We start from the raw sequence: 20,608 nt of genomic DNA on the forward strand, positions 1-20,608 counted from the left end.
ACTTGTTCTAAACCACGCCTGTGCTTGCCGTTGCTCTGAAACACCGCCATTTCAGCTTTTACTGATGCATCCACTTTCTTGTCATCATTCTGTGATGGCAAGTTTCTTGATAATGTGGATTCAGCAGACTGACGCATTGCAATTTCAAGTTGCTGTTCAAAGCCTTTGTCTGACAGACGTCAATGAAGTCTGCCTCGTTCCGGCATTCGTGAGCTGCAGAGTACAGACTCCTCCCAGTCCACTGTGCTCAGTCTTAGTCGGAGCCGCGATACTGACTGCTGCTGGTCTGTTGTTGACTGAATTAATCGACAACACACTACACCGTGGGCCAAAAAACCATGCCACTTGATTATTTTCAACTATAACTCTGTTATTTCTTGATCGATTTTTACACTTTTAACACACTATATATATGAGCTTGGCCGTTCCCGTTCATCCGGGAATTACAGCAGAAAAATGTCCGGGTTCCTGGTAATTGGGAGCCTGGAAATGGATTCCCTAATTGCTACAGTGTATGTTTGATGGTGCTCTTTAGGAAAACATGTTTCCAAACTTTACAGAAAGCACTCTGCTCGTACACTAAAACAGTTTAGCTAGTGTCATTTTCAATACCTTTTAATGCTTATTTTCTATTCAGAAAAACAAATGGAGTTACACGCCATTGTGTGGCTAACCTTAGTACAATGTATAGTAATATAAATGAATCAGACAACCGAACTGGCTGATCCACGGGTAATGGTAGTCAGCTTTTCTTTTTTTTTTTATTCCAAGCAAAGTAAGATTAAATTAGTTGGGTATATGTTTGTTGAAGCCCCAAAATGTAAAAGGTATCACAGTTTCTGTAACAGGGCTAAAACAAATCAGCAGTTAAAGTCATTAGGGCCTGGGCTGAGATGTAGTGGAGAATGGCACAGTACTGTGGAGTCATTCACTGTTTCTATAATACTATTTGTAATTCTTCCGACACCTGTTGTCTTCTACCTGCACGTTTAGAATTTTGTATGCCTTTACACTGAAATAATGGGCATGATTCTAAAACATCAAGAGTATATTTTGTTATTAATTAAATTGCAAAGGTTACTTAAGTTGCGTCAGAATACGGTCTGAAAAGTTACTATCAGTAAACTTTATTTATAGTGTCCCGCTTCTTTTAACACTATATTTACCACATGCTTATTTCCTCTGATGAAAGGTGTTTTGTACATTTCCTAATTAAAATGTAAATTAATGTGCTACTGCTTTCCCATCTTTTATGCTCGATATCTCTCGATGTAAATACTCAAGAGTGTTTATTTTGTTTTTCTGCTATAAACCCATGAAACAATATAGTATCTTCTGATGCTGGACTTCTCATGGTTTTAAAACTTTATTGTCAGATTATTTTTATCTTTTAACTTCACCTGTTTGTTGTCTGGTACAAATCTTGTAATCGATATTTAACCCACTTCCTATTGTCCAGATGACTTGAAATTTTGCACATTTACTCACTTCCGATGACAATACGTGAATCAATAATCCGTTTCACTAATTGATCAATTAATCCATGTTAATTAAGAAATGAAATTTTCATATGAAGAATAGTTCAAGATTTCACCAATAGATGGTGCTAGTAATGGCTAGAAATATTAAAGGAAGTGTTAAAATATTGATAACAAAATTATACTAAAACAAACCCAAGACTAAGAAGTTGAAAATAATATACATATATAAAAAAACTTTTTAAAACCACGCTTATATTAAGTTAAAAAGTGTACTAAAAATTAAAAAATAAGTCTGTCATACATCACTCGTAAAATAAAAGCGTGGGCGCTTTTGCTAAGATTTTGATTGATGAAATGCGCCCACACTTTTATTTTACGAGTACTTTAAAAAGTATTTTTTATGCATATATTATTTTTTCTAGAAATGCTCATTAGCTCTCTGAAGTTAACTCTGTCTTTCTTTTCTGTTTTTCAGCTTTCTTATTTATTTATTTATTGTATTTCTAGCATTGACGGGCAACCGATGTGGAATTTTCTAGGGGCAGCGCGAAAACTTTTGTAAAATATTTAAAATTGCTAGTGTTTTTGAACTTTTGGTTGATTAAAAAGATAATGTTTAAAAAAATATATATATTTTATGTTGGAAAAACAGATAACAGAACACTTACGGAAATGAAGTCTAAGAAACGCGAGAGACTTCAAATGATCGACAAGGAAATGCGCGTCTGTCTTTCGAAAATTGATCCTCGCATCAATCTCATATGTGCTGAAAAACAATCTCAATGTTCACGTTAATTAAATTTAAGATTTATCCTTTGATTCCTTTATTATGTCTTTTAAACTTGTAAAATGAACTGTTTTTATTGGCGATTGTCCATAGATTGTGTCGTCACGACTTTATTTATGGGCAGTCCCTCAGGTGCGCCGCGAAAGAAAATTTTTGGACTTAGTGCGCCGCAACTCGAAAAGGTTGCCTTTCACTGTTCTACAGTAAAGTTGATACCAAGTCCTTCCCATGGTCATTTCGGTGGCTGTCAAAAACTGCAGTGCTATTTGTAATTACATTACAAATTTTGTTAAATTGTTTTTACTAGCTCTGCTACCCATCTAAGACAAGTTGAAATCTGTTTGCAGTGCACCATCTATTGGAGTGCATTTTGTTATGCAAGCAGTAGTAAAATGCATTGAATGTTGACGATTTGCAAATATTAGCACTGAATTTATGACTTCCATATGACAGAGACATGGCAACTGGAAAGATATATAAACACTCGCCCACACACACAGACATTTGTCCTTTTGTTTATGTGGATGAGTTTTTCAGTTTGGAAATGCACTATAAAATACTGTACCTTGTTAATGCATACTGTTGATTGTGCACACTGAAATGAACCTGGATCAATTTAATACACCATTCAGTTTTAAAAGTAACACATTGTTAGCTTCTGTATTGCTAACATGAATATAAATTGCTTGTTCTAGCTTATCTCCTTACGCTATCTATGCTACATCATTCACACATTCACATTTTTTTTTTTTAATACGGATCTCTTCACTGAACTCGCTATCACTGGTTGCTTCACAAATCATGCCACAATAAAATGCATGTCAGTAGAGTCAATTACAAGATAAATCTTCAGCGATAAGAGTTAATTGCACCTTTTTGTTTATTGTAATATTTTACAGTTCCTTGTCCATGGATTCCTTCGGAGGGTGCCTATAAATGTATTAATCCATTTAACACCACAGAGGCAAACAGGCATCTGAACTAAGGTGTATCTCCATGGGGTGATTTCGGCTAGAAAGTGCTTAAGATCAGTTAATGGAGGACAAAGGAGAATCTAAAGTCTCTTTCACTCATACAATCTAACCCAGGCATTTTGGGGTAAATTATAGGGTAGCAGAACAAAACTGGAACCCAAGCATTCCACTGAAAACCAGCTTGATAATTCTTCTGGTTGAGGGGCCTGGTATAATTCCCAATAATTTAGAAGGCTTTCTTATTTATGTACAAAATTTAATACTTGACATGTCAGTTGAAACAGAAAATAATCACAAGACATTTATTCAAAATATCCAGACACTGATGTGGGCGAGGCTCAGTAGATGAAGTATCTTACTTGGTTAGTTTGTAGAACCTGTTTTTTTGTTTTACAGTTTTTCATCCATACCATTCTTTTATCTGCAGCAGTTGGTCACTGGACACCATGGATCATCAGTTTAAGTTAAAAATGATTAATGTTATAGGGGGGCTACTGATTGCTGATATCAGTTCTGCACCCAGTGAAAGGCACATTTTGCTCTTGCATACTGGAGAAATGAAATGACTGACATTAAGTCCAGTTACAAGCAGATGACGGCCATGGTAGCCTTAGGACGAGAGGTAAAGGGCCCACTTGATCGTTTAATAACAACTCCCTTACCTGAAGCGCCTCAATATAATACACTTGCCACCCTGGATCGATTTAAGGGGGACGTTCAGATGAGGTTTGTGAGGGTGACGGCCAGACATGCCAGGTATTAGAATGCCCGCCGTAGTAAAGTGCACTACTCAGTAGGTGATCTGGTCTGGGTTAGGGCTCACCATCTCTCTGATGCCAGTAAAAAGTATTCTTCTAAGCTCGCGCCTAAGTGGACAGGACCAGCTTTGATCATAAAACAACTCGGGCCCAACAATTACCACATACAAAAGGGTAGAGAACCAGAAAAGAAAATACAATAATCCCTCCTCGATCGTGGGGGTTGCGTTCCAGAACCCCTCGCGATAGGTGAAAATCCGCGAAGTAGAAACCATATGTTTGTATGGTTATTTTTATATATTTTAAGCCCTTAGAAACTCTCCCACACTGTTTATAAATATTCTCCGCACAGTTATACAGTAAACCCTCGTTTATCGCGATTAATCTGCTCCAGACAGATAAATGAATTTCCACGAAGTAGGATTCTTTATTTATAAATCTAATATTTTCGCAGTTAGAGCATTGAAAACGTTTACGACCTTTTAAATACGTTTTTTAACATCATTAGAGCCCTCCAGACATGAAATAACACCCTTTAGTCAAAAGTTTAAACTGTGCTCCATGGCAAGACAGAGATGGCAGTTCTTTCTCACAATTAAAATAATGCAAAGATATCTTTCTCTTCAAAGGAGTGCGCGCATCAGGAGCAGAGAATGTCAGAGAGAGAGAGCGAGAGAAAAGCAAACAAGCAAAAATCAATAGGGCTTTTGGGCTTTTAAGTATGGGAAGCACCGCGATAAAGCGGCCGCAATGAAGGAATCAATGTGAAGGTAGTCTTTCAGCATTTTTTAGAGGAGCGTCCATATCTTCTAAGCAAACAGCCTCTGTGCAAACAGCCCCTCTGCTCAAACCCCCTCCGACAGGAGCAGAGAATGTCAGAGAGAGACAGAGAAAAGCAAACAATCAAAAATCAATATGGGCTGTTAGAGCTTTGAAGTGTGCGAAGTACCACGTGGGAAGCATATCGTATATCATTGAGGAGTTTTATTTAATACGTAATACATGCTCTGACTGGGTAGCTTCTCGGCCATCCGCCAATAGCGTCCCTTGTATGAAATCAACTGGGCAAACAAACTGAGGAAGCGTGTACCATAAATTAAAAGACCCATTGTCCGCAGAAATCTGCAAACCAGTGAAAAATCCGTGATATATATTTAGATGTGCTTACATTAAATTCCGTGATGGAGTGAAGCCGCGAAAGTCTAAGCGCGATGTAGCGAGGGATTACTGTAGAGACAGTAAATGTGGTTAACCTCAAGCCCTACACTGAGAGAGGCTTAGGGTGGGGAATTATGTAGCATTGCCACATAAAAATGTATATGTTTTTTTTTCTTTTCTCTCTATGTAAAATCCCATTGTCATTTGAAAATACGGAAGATAAGATAGGTGGGTTGGATAGAGAGGACCTTTTGGGAGGTACAGGGCTGTCATTTGCGATTTCCGGGAGTGCCATGGAAGCAGACATACTTTGTAAATAGGGGTGCGAAAAGGCAGGAAGAGAAGGAAGAAAAGACAGCCCAAGTTTTTATGGTGAAGGAGGAAAGGACATGACCCATCTAAATCCAGGAGAAAGATTTGTTGTCGGGGAGCACCACAAGTCCATTGCAGTCTGGGGTGGCCACCTCGACGATTCCGGATACACTGAGATTACCGTGAAAGAGTTCGAAAACAGTGTGAGCCGTAAATCTTTTATTCTGGGATTGGCATGTCTAAGGAACTGAACTATGGGGAAATAGGAAAACGGGGAAAAAAGACTAAATCGATAGGACGTAGCGGAAATTCTTGGATATATAATTTTATGCTTTGTGTTCCTTTTATATATTGGAAGTGGGGGTGTTGTAAAAATGTATTAATTATAATTTTTTTGTTGTTGCATTTTTTCTCTGTGTGGTTTAGTTAATATCGCTTTTATTATTATAAATCATCTTTCGGCGCTGTGGGAAGGGATTGAAGGCAGTTTGAGGTTGACTTGCAATCATCAGTATAATTTTTCAGTCTAAAGTTAGTGAAGTGTAGCGGAAAAAATCGTTACAAGTTACAATGAAACAGGTTAAGTTCCTGAAATAGCATCACATACTCCAAACTCTTCCAATTCCATGTCAGCCTCCCAAAAAATTGTACCAAACCGGATTGTTAAAAAAAAAAATGCACAGTACAACCCAGATTTTCTGAGATTTAGATTTACTTTTACTGTCAAATGTGGCAAGCAACGGCTGTTATGCATAATCTGCAGTGTGGCACTACCAAACAAAAGCATGAAGCCTTTCAAACTATAAAGACATTTGGACACAAAGCATGCTACATGCAGTAGGAAATTATTCAATTTTTTTTAAATAAAAAAAACATTAAAGTGCGTTTGAACCACAAACTAGCAGGCCCTTACCTCAGGACATCGTCTCGTTACACATTAAATTTATGAAAGTGCGCACTATTGCAGAAAAGCTCACCTTGCCTTGTGCAGTAGACGTGTGCACAGAATGCACGGAAATTCTAGTCGAATCAGTCACCAGCAAACTAAAGCCTGTTCTTCTCTGCACTCCCTTCACTTACCCCAAATTTCTACAAACATATGAAAATCAGACAAGCCGGGATTACCGATTATAAAGACAAATAGACATTGCATTTGATTCGGTATTAAACATCCAGGTTTTGAGTTCTTTATAGATGCATACATGTGCATTTTATCTATTATGCATACAGTATTTAAAAGTAGAATATTTATTTACCTGTTACTTGTTAATGTGTACCATTCAGGGAAAAATGTTGGCTAGTTGACATTAAAAGTTTTGTCCAGTGTTTGGCTGCAGCCCACAGGTTGGGAAATTCTGATCTAGTGTGCTCCTTTGTGGTTTGAACAACAACAACATTTATTTATATTGCACATTTTCATACAAAAAGTAGCTCAAAGTGCTTTACATAATGAAGAATAGAAAAATAAAAGACAAAATAAGAAATTAAAATAAGATAATCATTAGTTAACATAGAAAAGGAGTAAGGTCAATGGCCAGGGTGGACAGAAAAAAAAAAACTCCAGACGGCTGGAGAAAAAATAAAATCTGTAGGGATTCCAGACCATGAGACGCCCAGTCCCTCTGGGCATTCTACCTAACATAAATGAAACAGTCCTCTTTGTATTTAGGGTTCTCACGGAAGGCTTGATGTTGATGGTCATACAGACTTCTGGCTTTTAATCTATCCATCATTGTTGGAACATCACGGTGCTTTGAGTAGGATACCGGAAAAGGAAACAGAAGAGAGAGTAGGGGTTAGTACAGATTTTAGAGCCACCATGAATAGTTATTATAATGAATTGAACATACAGAGTATCAGGATTTTGATTAAGTGAAATTATAAAAGGCCATGTTAAAGTAATGTGTTTTCAGCAGTGTTTTAAAGTGCTCCACCATATCAGCCTGGCGAATTCCTATTGGCAGGCTATTCCAGATTTTAGGTGCATAACAGCAGAAGGCAGCCTCACCACTTCTTTTAAGTTTTGTTCTTGGAATTCTAAGGAGACACTCATTTGAGGATCTGAGGTTACGATTTGGAATATAAGGTGTCAGACATTCCGATATATAAGATGGGGCGAGATTATTTAAGGCTTTATAAACCATAAGCAGAATTTTAAAGTCAATCCTGAATGACACAGGTAACCAGTGTAGTGACATCAAAACTGGAGAAATGTGTTCGATTTTCTTTTCCTAGTTAGGATTCTAGCAGCTGCATTCTGCACTAGTTGCAAACGATTTATGTCTTTTTGGGTAGTCCTGAGAGGAGTGTTACAGTAATCTAGTCGACTGAAAACAAACGCGTGAACTAATTTCTCAGCATCTTTCAGTGATATAAGAGGTCTAACTTTACTTATGTTTCTTAAGTGAAAAATGCTGTCCTAGTGATCTGATTAATATGTGATTTAAAATTCAGATTACAGTCAACAATTACCCCTAAGCTTTTTACCTCCGTCTTGACTTTTAATCCTAATGTATCCAGTTTATTTCTAATAGCCTCATTGTATCCATTATTGCTAATCACTAAGATTTCAGTTTTCTTTATTTAACTTGAGAAAGTTACTATTCATCCATTCTGAGATACAAGTCAGACATTGTGTTAGTGAATCAATAGAATCGGTGTCATCAGGTGCTATTGATAAGTACAGCTGTGTGTCATCAGCATAGCTGTGGTAGCTCACGTTGTGCCCTGAGATAATCTGACCTAACGGAAGCATGTAGATTGAGAATAACAGGGACCCAGGATAGAGCCTTGTGGAACACCATATTGGATATCATGTGTCTTGAGTTGTAATTACCACAACTAACAAAAATTTTCTCCCTGTCAGGTAGGATTCAAACCAATTTAAGACACTGCCAGAGAGGCCCACCCATTGACTAAGGCGATTTCTAAGAATATTGTGATCAATGGTGTCAAATGCAGCACTCAGATCTAAGAGGATGAGAACAGATAAATGGCCTCTGTCTGCATTTACCCGCAAGTCATTTACTACTTTAACGAGTGCAGTTTCTGTGCTGTGATTTGTTCTAAAACCTGACTGAAATTTATCAAGAATAGCATGTTTATTGAGGTGGTCATTTAACTGCATAATGACTGCCTTCTCCAGAACTTTACTTAAGAAAGGCAGGTTAGAGATGGGTCTAAAATTTTCAAGAGCGAGGGTCAAGATTATGTTTCTTAAGTAGGGGTTTAACTACAGCAGTCTTAAGACAGTCTGGGAAGACCCCATATCTAATGACGAATTTACTATGTCAAGAACATTATCAATTAGCACGCCTGATACTTCTTTGAAAAACCTTGTTGGTATTGGGTCAAGGACGAGGTGGAGGGTTTTAATTGAGATATTTTTGTAAATCAGGTAAATCTATCCTAGTGAAAGAGTTTAATTTGTTTATAACAGGATGCTGGGGTTTAGGAGGATCCTTAGTGTTGGGGAGATATACTATGTTATTTCTAATATCATTAATTTTTGATTGAAAAATACAGCAAGCCTCACAGGTTTTACTGGAAGTACTTAGGAGGCATTCCTTTGAGTTACCTGGGTTTAGTAGCATCAATTGTGAAAATAAGACTCTGGGATTACTAGCATTGTTATTTATAATCTTAGAGAAATAGCAGCCTCTCAAGACGGACAGTGTTATTGTATTCTGTTATTTTAACTTTTAATATTTCATAGTGGATAGTAAGTTTAGTCTTCCTCCATTTACGCCAGCTCTACGGCATGTTCTCTTTAAATCAGACACTCTTTGGGTCTTCCATGGTATAACAATGCTAGAAGATTTTTTCACTGTCTTTTCAGGTGCAACTATGTCAACAGCAGCTCTCACTTTAGTATTAAATCTTTCCACCTTACTATTTACATTATCCTCGCTATTATAGTTGGCACTATAAACGGACTGATTGCTTAGAATGTTTGTAAGTTTTAAAGCTGCTGATGAGTCAAAGAAGCGTTTTTAACAATATGCTTCTCATGAGTGTTTTTATCATTATTTCTATATTAAAAGTAGAAGAAAATGGTCTGATAGACCAATATCAATGATCTGTTTTATATCAACTTTCAGTCCTTTAGTAATCACTAAGTCTAACGTATGACCTGCTTTATGTGTAGGCTGATTTATGAGTTGTCTCAAATCAAAAGAATCCAGGAGGTTCATAAATTCTTTTACTTTTAGATCACACTGATTATCTATATGAAAATTAAAGTCGCCAACTATTAGGAGTGTGTCATAGTTAGTAATTAAAATTGACATTAAGTCAGAGAATTCCTCAAAAAAAGACGCGTTGAATTTTGGAGGTCTATACACGGATAATACTAGAACTTGAGAATCTCCATGGATAACAACGGCGAGATACTCAAAGGACTTGAACTTACCAAAACTGACATCTTTACATTTTAACTGGCTCGAGTACATGTTTGCCAAACCCCCCTTTTTCCTTGGCGGTCTGCACGAGTAAAACTGTAATCCGGAGGCAGATTCGATTAAAACAGCCGCGCCTCTGAGCTAAGCCACGTTTCACTTAGTGCAATAAAATCTTTTTTTATCACTAATAAGATCGTTGATAAAAAACGTTTTGTTAGTTAAAGCTCTAACATTTAATAGTGCCATATTTAATGTTTCAGAGGGGCAGAGATGAATACTATATGCGTTATTGATATTTGGAATAGGAACTAAGTTATTTTTTTAGCGCGCTCTGTGTGTATTTTATGTTTAATCTGTAATCTGTTTTTATAGTTTTAATACATTGTTCCTCTAAAATAGTAATTTTAATTAGATTATTGGTGTTTAATAAATTAAGTAATAAATAAAAAATGAATACTAGAGCAAATGTGTCACCAGCAGCAAAAAACCTGATGTTGTTCAACATGGACCTCATGGCACATACTTACTTATTATATGTTGACAACATCAAGGAATTAACAGGCTTCCCTAATAATTGTGGGTGAGTGAATTTCTGTAATAGCTAGCTTGACAATTTCCTCAAATTCATTGTGTGAAAGATGTTTACAGCATTGGCTCACCACTTTACCCCTTCATGATTAGCCTATCTTTGCCTTCATTTTTTTTTTAAGCGGGGGACAATTTTAGAAAAATAATTTGACATCTTTAAGATCATTTGGGAACACATTCTGTTTGGTCTCTTACAAGTGAATTCTGTATCACTCCGAGCTCCGTCTTAAATTACATTTCCTCTTGGTCTGTTGTTCAACAGTGGCAGTCAGCCGTACGGAGAAGCAACAAGCACTGAAGAGTCAACTAGCAAAGCATCCTCCAAGAAGAGTAAGGCTGCCACTTCAAGCTCTGCTCCAAAGTTCAACCCACTAGACCAGACTTGCATCCATCCTGAGTCCTACGATACTACTGTGAGGTATGTAGGAGGTCCATCCTTCAAATTGTAATCAGTAAAGAAAGCTTTGACGCAAAATTATCCTATTTCCTATCCATCGAATAAACCACACATCTCCTGTTCTTTATGTAAATCCTGTTTGCTTAGCTGTTCAGTAAGGCTAGATCATCATCTGCCAGTGAGAGTAATTTATATTTTAGTTTAATGTAAACAAAGTAGTATTGCTACAAGTTTGATAAATGATCTAATAAAATGTTTTTTTTTTCTGAGGGTTTCCTCCTACTGTAGAAAGCGAAGAGGCACAGGACAGGTGAAAATTACACCACTCTTATGCCGTATTTGTCATTACTCATAATATCAGTGTAAATTATTCCACAAAATTAGAAATAAAACAACTCAACTAAATCAACAGACCATGCAGCCCAGTCACAGCATACTGGTGTGTCAACTAAAATCTGACTTGTTAAATTTCTGTCCCTTTTATGCCAGTCTATCATGTAATGTCTGCCTGTTTGACCCTAGGTTTGTCTTTCCTATAACATTTACAGTACATGTAAGTTATTTCTCTTCTCTCTTGGTTCTTTTGGATCTGCCTGTCTTTTCTGTAGTGACTCAGTGCAGCTCTGCTGTTTGTGCTCTAACAATGACAATGTAAGGGTTTAGCTTTCCTAGAGCGACTGTCCCAAGTGGTGAACTGATCCCTGGCACCTGCTTTGTGCTCTTGTATGGGCTAAGTGGGTATTTTAATATCTGCCGTCATTGATGCATGTAGTCTGAAGCAGCTGACACATCTCAGTCAGATTTAGTCTTTGCTTTCCCAATCAAGAACTTGTAAACCGACACCACAAACTGAAATACAAATCCAGGGACATAATATTTACTTCTACAGAGAGGCCAATAAAGTAAACCTATGTAGACATCATACCCATGAAATAGAAAGCATGCTATATGTGACTCTGTTTAACTTTTCCATGCAGGATGTTTGCTGACTCACAATCATCACATGCCTGTTCTCTAAAGATCGAGTGGGTCCCAAATAGTACCCAAACCTGTCGGCCCATTCCTCTTCAGGACACACCAGGTAGCCTACATTTGCAATAACACAATCTGGAATGAGATACCTGTCTGACTGCTCTACAAGTATGAGGAATGGTGACATAAACATCTGTGGATATGTACCCATGCGCTAGGTCCAACTCAAAAAGTATTACGGGAGAAGTGACATAAATTGAATTGAAAGTAAGAAAAATCTGCATACAGAACCATAGATGAAGTTCCTAATGAAAGGTATTCTAGCACACACTTAAAACCCTATACAGTAAACCCTCATTTATCGCGGTTAATCCGTTCCAGACTCTACTGCGATAAATGAATTTCCACAAAGTAGGATTCTTTATTTATAAATCGAATATTTTCGCAGTTAGAGCATAGAAAACCTGTTTACGACCTTCTAAATACGTGTTTTAACAGTATTAGTGCCCTCTAGACATGAAATAACACCCTTTAGCCAAAAGTTTAAACTGTGCTCCATGACAAGACAGAGATGACAGTTCCGTCTCACAATTAAAAGAATGCAAACATATCTTCAAAGGAGTGTGCATCAGGAGCAGAGAATGTCAAAGAGAGAGAGAGAGGAAAGCAAACAATCAAAAAATCAATAGGGCTGTTCGGGCTTTTAAGTATGCGAAGCACCGCCGGACAAACCAGCTGCAAGAAAGGGAGCAATGTGAAGGTAGTCTTTCAGCATTTTTTAGAGGAGCGTCCGTATCCTCTAGGCCAGTGTGTGAACAGCCCCTCTGCTCACACCCCCTCCATCAGGAGCAGAGAATGTCAGAGAGAGTGAGAGAAAAGCAAACATTCAAAAATCAATATGTGCTGTTCGGGCTTTCAAGTATGCAAAGCAACGCGCGGGTAAATATATCGTATATCATTGAGGAGTTTTATTTAATACGTAATACGTGCTCTGATTGGGTAGCTTCTCAGCCATCTGCCAATAGCGTCCCTTATATGAAATCAAATGGGCAAACCAACTAAACACCAATATATATTTAGATATGCTTATATTTAAAATCCGCGATGGAGTGAATCAGTGAAAGTCGAAGCGCGATATAGCGAGGGATCACTGTAAAGCCTTTTCTCTCTGTTCCTACAAAGGATGGGTGCAGTCTAACAGAAATGTCTTCTTAATAAATATTTGTGACAGATTTTCATTCTAATAAAAAGGTTTGAAATATCGTGACTATGCAATCTTATTAACCTTCATCAAAGGATCTAATAATGTATTTGTCTCTTTTACTCTATATGTCCAAACATTTGTAGACACCTGACCATCAGACATACAAGGGATGTTGTACATCTCATTCCAAAATAATGGGAATTCATATAGAGGTCCCAGACCCTTTGCAGCTAATTGCAGCCTCCAGTCTTCTGGGAAAACTATTGTCACAAGGTTTGGGGCAGCCACCCATATATTATGCCCTGGCTGCAAATGGGTAAATTTGTTTCATTGTTCCAGGTCAGAGTCCAAAACAGAACCGATTTTAGGTATGTAGAAATAGTAGCTTTAAAGGCTGAGACCAGAAGTGACATCATGGGCACCTGAACAGGAAGCGATGTCATAACGGCTGCCGGAAGTGACATCTTCATGGACACCAGAACCATGTGGGATTTCCTGTGAATGGAGGATCGAGAGAGAAAGTCAGTGCACCTCGCAACCCCCTGGTTTGGTATGAGGAGGCGGAGGTTAGGAGCACACGCTGATACAGCACATTGCCGCACCCACCACATGACAAACCAGCTCAGGATCTCAGATTAGGACCCAAGTGCAGCCATGCAATGGGTGACACCTCAGCACCACACTAGTTCAGATGGAGTGGAACAATGTGAGGTTTTTGTATGGTGGCCGGAGTGCCAATTCTGCCACCAACCCCCAGGTTTTTCCCTGCAGGTTGGAGGACCTACATGCAGGGCTGGATGCAGATTAACGTCATACACAGGCATGGAACTATCATTACTCAGGCCCTTTAGCTACCTCCCATGTGTACGTGTGTGACACTGTCCACAGGATTTTGAAGTGTGTTTGTGGAAATTTGTGCCCATTCAGCCAAAAGAGCATTTGTGAGGTCAGCTATTTTTGTTGAACTAGGAGATCAGTGCAGTCCAATAAATCCTAAAGGTGTTTGGTAAGATTGAGGTCAGGGCTCTGTGCAGGCCACTCAAGGGTTGTCCACACTAAAGTCATCAAGCCTTGTCTTTATGAACCAGACACAGTCATGCTGGACTAGAAAAGAGCCTTCCCCAAACTGCTGCCACAAAGTTGGAAGCACACAACTGTCAAAAATGTCCTTGAATACCAGAGCATTAACAGTACCTTTTGCTGGGAGTAAAGAGCCTAACCCAAACCCTGAAAAACAGCCCCAGACCATTAGCCCTTCTCCACCAAACTTTACAGTGGGCACTATGCACTGTACAAGTTAGCGTTCTCCTGGCTGTGACAGTGCAGGCTGGCTCCTTACTCCCTCTTCGCTTTTGGGAGCCTCTTGAACCCGACACTGTTAGTACCGTAATCGAGATGATGGCAGATGAGGACATAACACACCTGAAGCAAGGGGAAGATGCAAAGTGCTCAGTGCTTTTATTAAAAAAAAAATCAAATCCAAATATTGTAGTGCTAAAAAAAAATCAATAAATAAATAATCCATAAAACGAAGTGCATATGGGAGGTTAAAATCAAAAAATAGAAAAATCAATTAAAACAACACAGTGCTGGAAACTCATTAAAAATCCATCCAAGCCCTGCTGCCTTTCTTTAAAACTGTCTGCACTTGCTGGTCGACGTCTCTCCAGGCTGCGATGTCCGAATAGGAGAAGCCAGATACATGTCAACCAGCAAGTGCAGACATCATTCTCATCTGGGCCGTGTCACCCCACCGCCAACCCCATGCCATCCTCAGGCAACCCCAAGCCCTGCACAACCCAAACCGCTGCTAATCCAGTCTCCACCCAGCACGGGCGCTCTATACTTCCACCGCTGGCGTCTCAAAGGCACCTCCAGAGCATAGTATTCGTTCCTGTTCCCAAAGATGCTCAACAGGAGCAACCCACAGCCCCCTGCTGAGCGATGGCCACTCGCTCTACCGTGGAGCTCTACTCCCGTCCACCTGCTTCCACTCTGCTCACTGGCTTGTTTTCTCTGTTTCTCATACCTGCTTCTTCTCCCACCTTTTAACCTCTGCTCTCTTCTTTTTCTCAATTCTTGATTCTTTTGCACTTGTTCTACCCTCTTAAAATGGGGACGTGGCACAGCTGGGGCAATCAGCAGCTCCCAGCGTCAGCTAGGGTCGAGGATAATTTTACACCTGTGCACTAAGTGCAGGGCCATGCGCTCCCATATCGCACACGGGGACAACACCCTCCCACACAAAGACGCAAATACAGCGATTATATATTTAAAACGCCAAAAAGCCGCAGACCACATTGGCATCTGCCAAACTCAGATTCATCCACCAGAATGCTACTGTAGATAGTGTAATGTGATTCACTCCAGAAAACATGCTTGGTTTTGCACATAGTGATCGTAGGTTTGTGGCTATGGAAACCCATTTCTTGGTGCTCCCAATGTACAGTTCTTCTGCTGATGTTGCTTTCAGAGACAGTTTGGTACTGTTGTGCGTGGTATAACAGAGAATAGATAATTTTTGCACAGTATGTGCCTCAGTACTTGCAAGCCTCACTCAGTGAGCTTCTGTGCTCTGCACCTTTGTGGCTGAGCTGTTCTTACTCCTAGACGTTTCCATTTCACAATAATCGCATTTAAAGTTGACTGGGGAAGACCACAACGTTGCTGACCACAACGTCAGACCTGCAGTTCCCGAGACGCACATATTGAGGTCTGTCTGTAAGATAGTCCACGATCCTTGCCACCAGGTATGAATCTACTCCCATCTCTGTCAGCTTGTCCCTAAGGAGCAGAGGTTGGATAGTCTTGAAGGCGCTAGAGAAATTAAATTAGCACTCCTCAGATTCAGCTCAACATTGTTGAACTTATGCTTGTAAAACAGTTGCTATTAAGTCATCTTCTACAAGATCCATCATCGTGATGGCCTCAGCGTTTTTCATCTTTGTCTGTGTTCTTGCATGGCCATATTCATACACAGAAATTATCAGTGGAGGTTTTTGAACCAAAGCAGTCCTGCCATGGTGTGGCTTAGCAGTTCTTTTTTAAATAATACTGGTGTAAGTACTTGATTGTTTCAGATTCAGAATATTATATTTTAACTGAGAGAGATTTAATGATAAAACTGTAATAGTTTGGTGTGAAGGGTGTGTAGTATTTCTGATGGAACTTGACTTGAAGCTTATGTCAGCATGACTCATTTATATAAAGTCTTTATCAAGCCCCTGCCAAATTGTCATCAGGTCTCCTATCTATATTCTGATCGCTATGCATATTTCCAATGATGACCATCATTAACGTTTGGCCAGTTGTTTCTATTTGCCTTTTGACTGGCAGGTGATGTGATACACCCATAAATGTTATCAATATATAATGATCTATCATTTGAATGTCATCATTCATAAGCACTGCTGTTTGTTTCATGTCTTTACCATGGACTCATTTAATATGATAATCAACTTATTCATAGATAGATAGATACTTTATTAATCCCAAGAGGAAATTCACATCGCTGCAACAGCAGAATACTGATAAAAAACAATATTAAATTAAAGAGTGATAAAAATGCAGGTATAACAGACAATAACTTTGTATAATGTTAACGTTTACCCCCCCGTGTGGAATTGAAGAGTCGCATAGTGTGGGGTCTCCTCAGTCTGTCAGTGGAGCAGGACGGTGACACCAGTCTGTCGCTGAAGCTGCTCCTCTGTCTGGAGGTGATCCTGTTCAGTGGATGCAGTGGATTCTCCATGACTGACGGGAGACTGCTCAGCGCCCGTCGCTCTGCCACGGATGTCAAACCGTCCAGCTCCGTGCCTACAGTAGAGCCTGCCTTCCTCAGCAGTTTGTCCAGGCGTGAGGCGTCCCTCTTCTTTATGCTGCCTCCCCAGCACACCACCGCGTAGAAGAGGGCGCTCGCCACAACCGTCTGATAGAACTGCTGCAGCATCTTATTGCAGATGTTGAAGGACGCCAGTCTTCTAAGGAAGTATAGTCGGCTCTGACCTTTCTTACATAGAGCATTAGTATTGGCAGTCCAGTCCAATTTATCATCCAGCTGCACTCCCAGATATTTATAGGTCTGCACAGTCACCTCTGATGATCACGGGGTCCATGAGGGGCCTGGTCCTCCTAAAATCCACCACCAGCTTAGGATATAGCAGGTTGGATAATGGATGGATGGATATATTATATATTTATATATTCATATACTGAACACTAGGAAATGTAAGCAATAGTAGCAACTCAGTTGGCTGTAATCTTTACCCAAAGTGCTAAATTGACCTGCTGGATTGCCCCACACCTCTCCTCTGACCTGACCAGTGGGAAGTTGTTTTAAAGGTGGACTTTTCTATGCACCAGCCCTATATATGCCTTCCTGATTGGGATTAAGTGGATGTGATAATGTTATGCTAAGGTACTGTACTTAAGGTAGGATTTACACTAGGAGTAAAACTGAATGTTCTCTCCCAGTACGTCCTCTTATTTTTTTAAAGAACTCTCACACCATTTCAGCCTGTCACAATTTCTGTTGTGGATCAGGAGCTTTTTGAACTAATCGTGTAACTTTTTATTAAGTTTTTGAGTCTCTCAAATTGCTTATCAATATAAATATATAATAGTACTGTCCATATTCCACATGGTGCATATATGTACTTGAATTGAATTTTTTTTTTAGCATTTATTATACATATGTAGAACATAACAGAGCACAGTATCAACTAACAAGTACGAGAGAAGTATATGGATGCTGAAAAAGCGCTTCATCTACCAGCTTATTCTATGTTTTCACTTAATTGCAACGTTTTGTATGTAGCCATGAGGATGTAACTGTAAGCAGGTAGAAATACCACCCCCATAAAATAGCGCGAGAGATTGTTACTACTCACTTAAGGAAATTACATGGTGAACACCCACCATTTACATGCACACACTTACTGTAATCATATTAAAGTGAATAACCCAGTTAAGGCAGAAACCTGCTTTCTTAGTGATCTGCATTTACATGGACAAGTGATCTTCTGGTGTTCTCCTTTGTCAAAACACTCGGACATTATTCAACTGTGCAAAAAAAGAGTGAAACGTCATCATCAGCCACCGTGAATCCTAAAATAAGTAGGACGCCTTTATTTCTAGGTTTCAGTTACTGGAATGCACGCAGCAGACCTTTTCCTCCTTAGCTGTGTGATTGAGTCCTGTACATGTGCTTCTTGCCTTGCATCCAGTGCTGCTGAAATAATAATAACGCAGGTATTTTTGCTTCAATAAGATACGCAATAGGTTACTCATTACTGTAAAAAGTAATCAGACAACCTAACGCGTGTTACTTTTATTGTATTAGCCTACTGCTCTCAAGGCTGTATTTCTGAGTTTAGCACTGTACGTTCAGCTCATCAACATAAATTTAGCAATTTCTGAAATATTAAAGACAGATCATTTCAGCCAGGAGAAGGAATAATGCAATCACCCGAACATTTGACTCAGGAAATGCATTTTGTGGATGCTTCTTCCTGTGGCTGTGGAAAGTGTATATGAAGGAAATACACGCAGAGAGATACAAGAGTGCAATGGACGTGCAGACTACAAAATCCTGAGCAGTAACCTGGTTTCGGATTTACAAGGCCACATAATCGGGTTATTCACAGAGAAATCTACCACTGTTAACCAGGTTTCTCAGAGGCCAATGATCCAATTCTCTAGTTGGGTTTACATGGCATTTTTAAAAACGGTTATCTGTGAATAACCCGTGTGATAAATAATTGGGCCTTGACACAAAAAAAGGTTTGGGGGTAGCCTCCCATACACTTGGCTGCTAAAACAAAAAGGTTGCAAAAAAAAAAAAAAAAAAGGTCCATAATTAGACCAAAGTCCAAAACAGAACTGAGGTTTGTTACAGACATGGTGGGTTTTAAAGAGGGAAGGAAGAAGTGACGTCTTCAGGGGTGGAATCGGAAGTGACGTTCATGGGCCCAGGCGGAATTTCTCGCATTTGGTCTGCAGGGAAAAAAGAGTAAAGGTCTGTGCACTCTGCTACCCCCTGGTCTGACCAGGAATTACCTTCTTTCGAGCCCTTTAGCTGCCTGCCATGTACACCTGTGTGACACCAGATTACTGAGGCACATGTAAACGCACTGAATGACCGGTTTAAGGAGTGAGAATACTGTATGTGTTTTTTGCAACAGTCCTTACAGAAACATTTCCATTGATTTAATAAAGGATCAGCTTCTATACGTTTTTTATTGCCACATTTGACAAATTATAGTTTCTTAATTTTTTTCATGTTTGTAATGACATTGCATAAGCCAATTTATTTGTCCTTGTTAATCAGAGTTCATTCTTCCACATACTGTGCAAAATCTTTAAATTCTGATCGTTTTTTCCAGGGTATTGAAACAACAAAAAAAAAAAAATTTGGGTACGGACAGAAGTCTTTTGTTTTCTACTGTTACCTGCTAAGCATATTTAATTAATTCCTATTCACCTATAGGGCTGTTGTCGAAAAAAAATATCAAGTTAGGGTTTCAACATCTTCAACCACACTACCAGGGAAATTGTCCTATAAATGTGTAATTGCCTGCATGAAATTGAGTTTTCTAATATAATTCTTGTGACAGATAGGGGGCGCTGTCGTCCCCTTGAACCCTCAGATCAGACGCCAGACACCAGATAAAACTCCAAATTATGAATTTATTCAGACAATAATGTGCACAAAGCACCCTCCACTCCACTATACTCATAAACAATACTCAATACTACAATAATCAATACAATCCTTCACTCCCAGACTATTGTTCCCTTCCTCCAAACCTCAGCTCGCTTGTCTGGGATCTCTCGCAGTCTCTTATAGTTCTTGACCCGGAAGTGCTTCTGATCCCTCGGGTCGGGTAAAAAGTCCTTTTCTTCAACCCAGAAGTACGTCATTTCTTCTGTCCCCGTGACTGGGACGTACTTCCGGGCTGTAGGGAAAATATACGTCTCTGTGCCTCCCTGCAGCCTGCCCCGACATTATCCAGCAGGGCTGTGCATTAAAACTCCATAGTCCATGATGCCCTGCTGGAATTCAGGGCATCTCCACATCACAGGGAGGGCTCAATCTGGCGGCTTGGGGGTATTGGCGGGGATAAGCTGCCGGCTATAGTCCACATTGTGGATATTAAAAGTATTTATTGCTTCTGAAATATAAGTGGTTTTATCAGTATTTGTCATTGTAGTTTTCTTTTTGATTATTAATATTGTGTACAAAACCAGATGTAGCTGCGCTTAGCTAAAATTACCACAGTTCAGCAGCTCTAGTTTGCAAATGGGATTCAGCTAAAGCTTGATGCGTTGAAATGATTCCACAGACAAAATATCTTCATTTTTAAAAGCTTTAGCAAAAAAGAAAAGTTCTTGTTTAAGAGAAGTTCTGTTTAAAGCTTATAAATCTCGTTTCATTTCTTTAAGTTTGCTTACAGTTGAACTATTTCTAAACAGAAAACTGTATGCCTACCCCATTTCTATGCTGTAAGTGTATCTTTCAGTCCCTGCTAGCGCTGAGACCTGCTCTAAATAAAAACTCACTCAATTAACACACTGTG

At 39.2% G+C, this 20,608-nt stretch overlaps 1 protein-coding gene across 1 annotated transcript in view; it reads left to right on the top strand.

The window, feature by feature from the left end:
* The window catches only part of srbd1 (S1 RNA binding domain 1), a 389,487-nt gene that overhangs the window by 344,953 nt on the left and 23,926 nt on the right, over nucleotides 1–20,608 (top strand). The window contains exon 19 of the mRNA XM_039738094.1: nucleotides 10,721–10,876. Coding sequence (XP_039594028.1) covers nucleotides 10,721–10,876 — 156 coding nt within the window. The remainder of the gene's footprint in view (nucleotides 1–10,720; nucleotides 10,877–20,608) is intronic.

This window comes from Polypterus senegalus, chromosome 16, assembly GCF_016835505.1.
Source record: "Polypterus senegalus isolate Bchr_013 chromosome 16, ASM1683550v1, whole genome shotgun sequence".
Classification (NCBI taxonomy): domain Eukaryota; kingdom Metazoa; phylum Chordata; class Cladistia; order Polypteriformes; family Polypteridae; genus Polypterus; species Polypterus senegalus.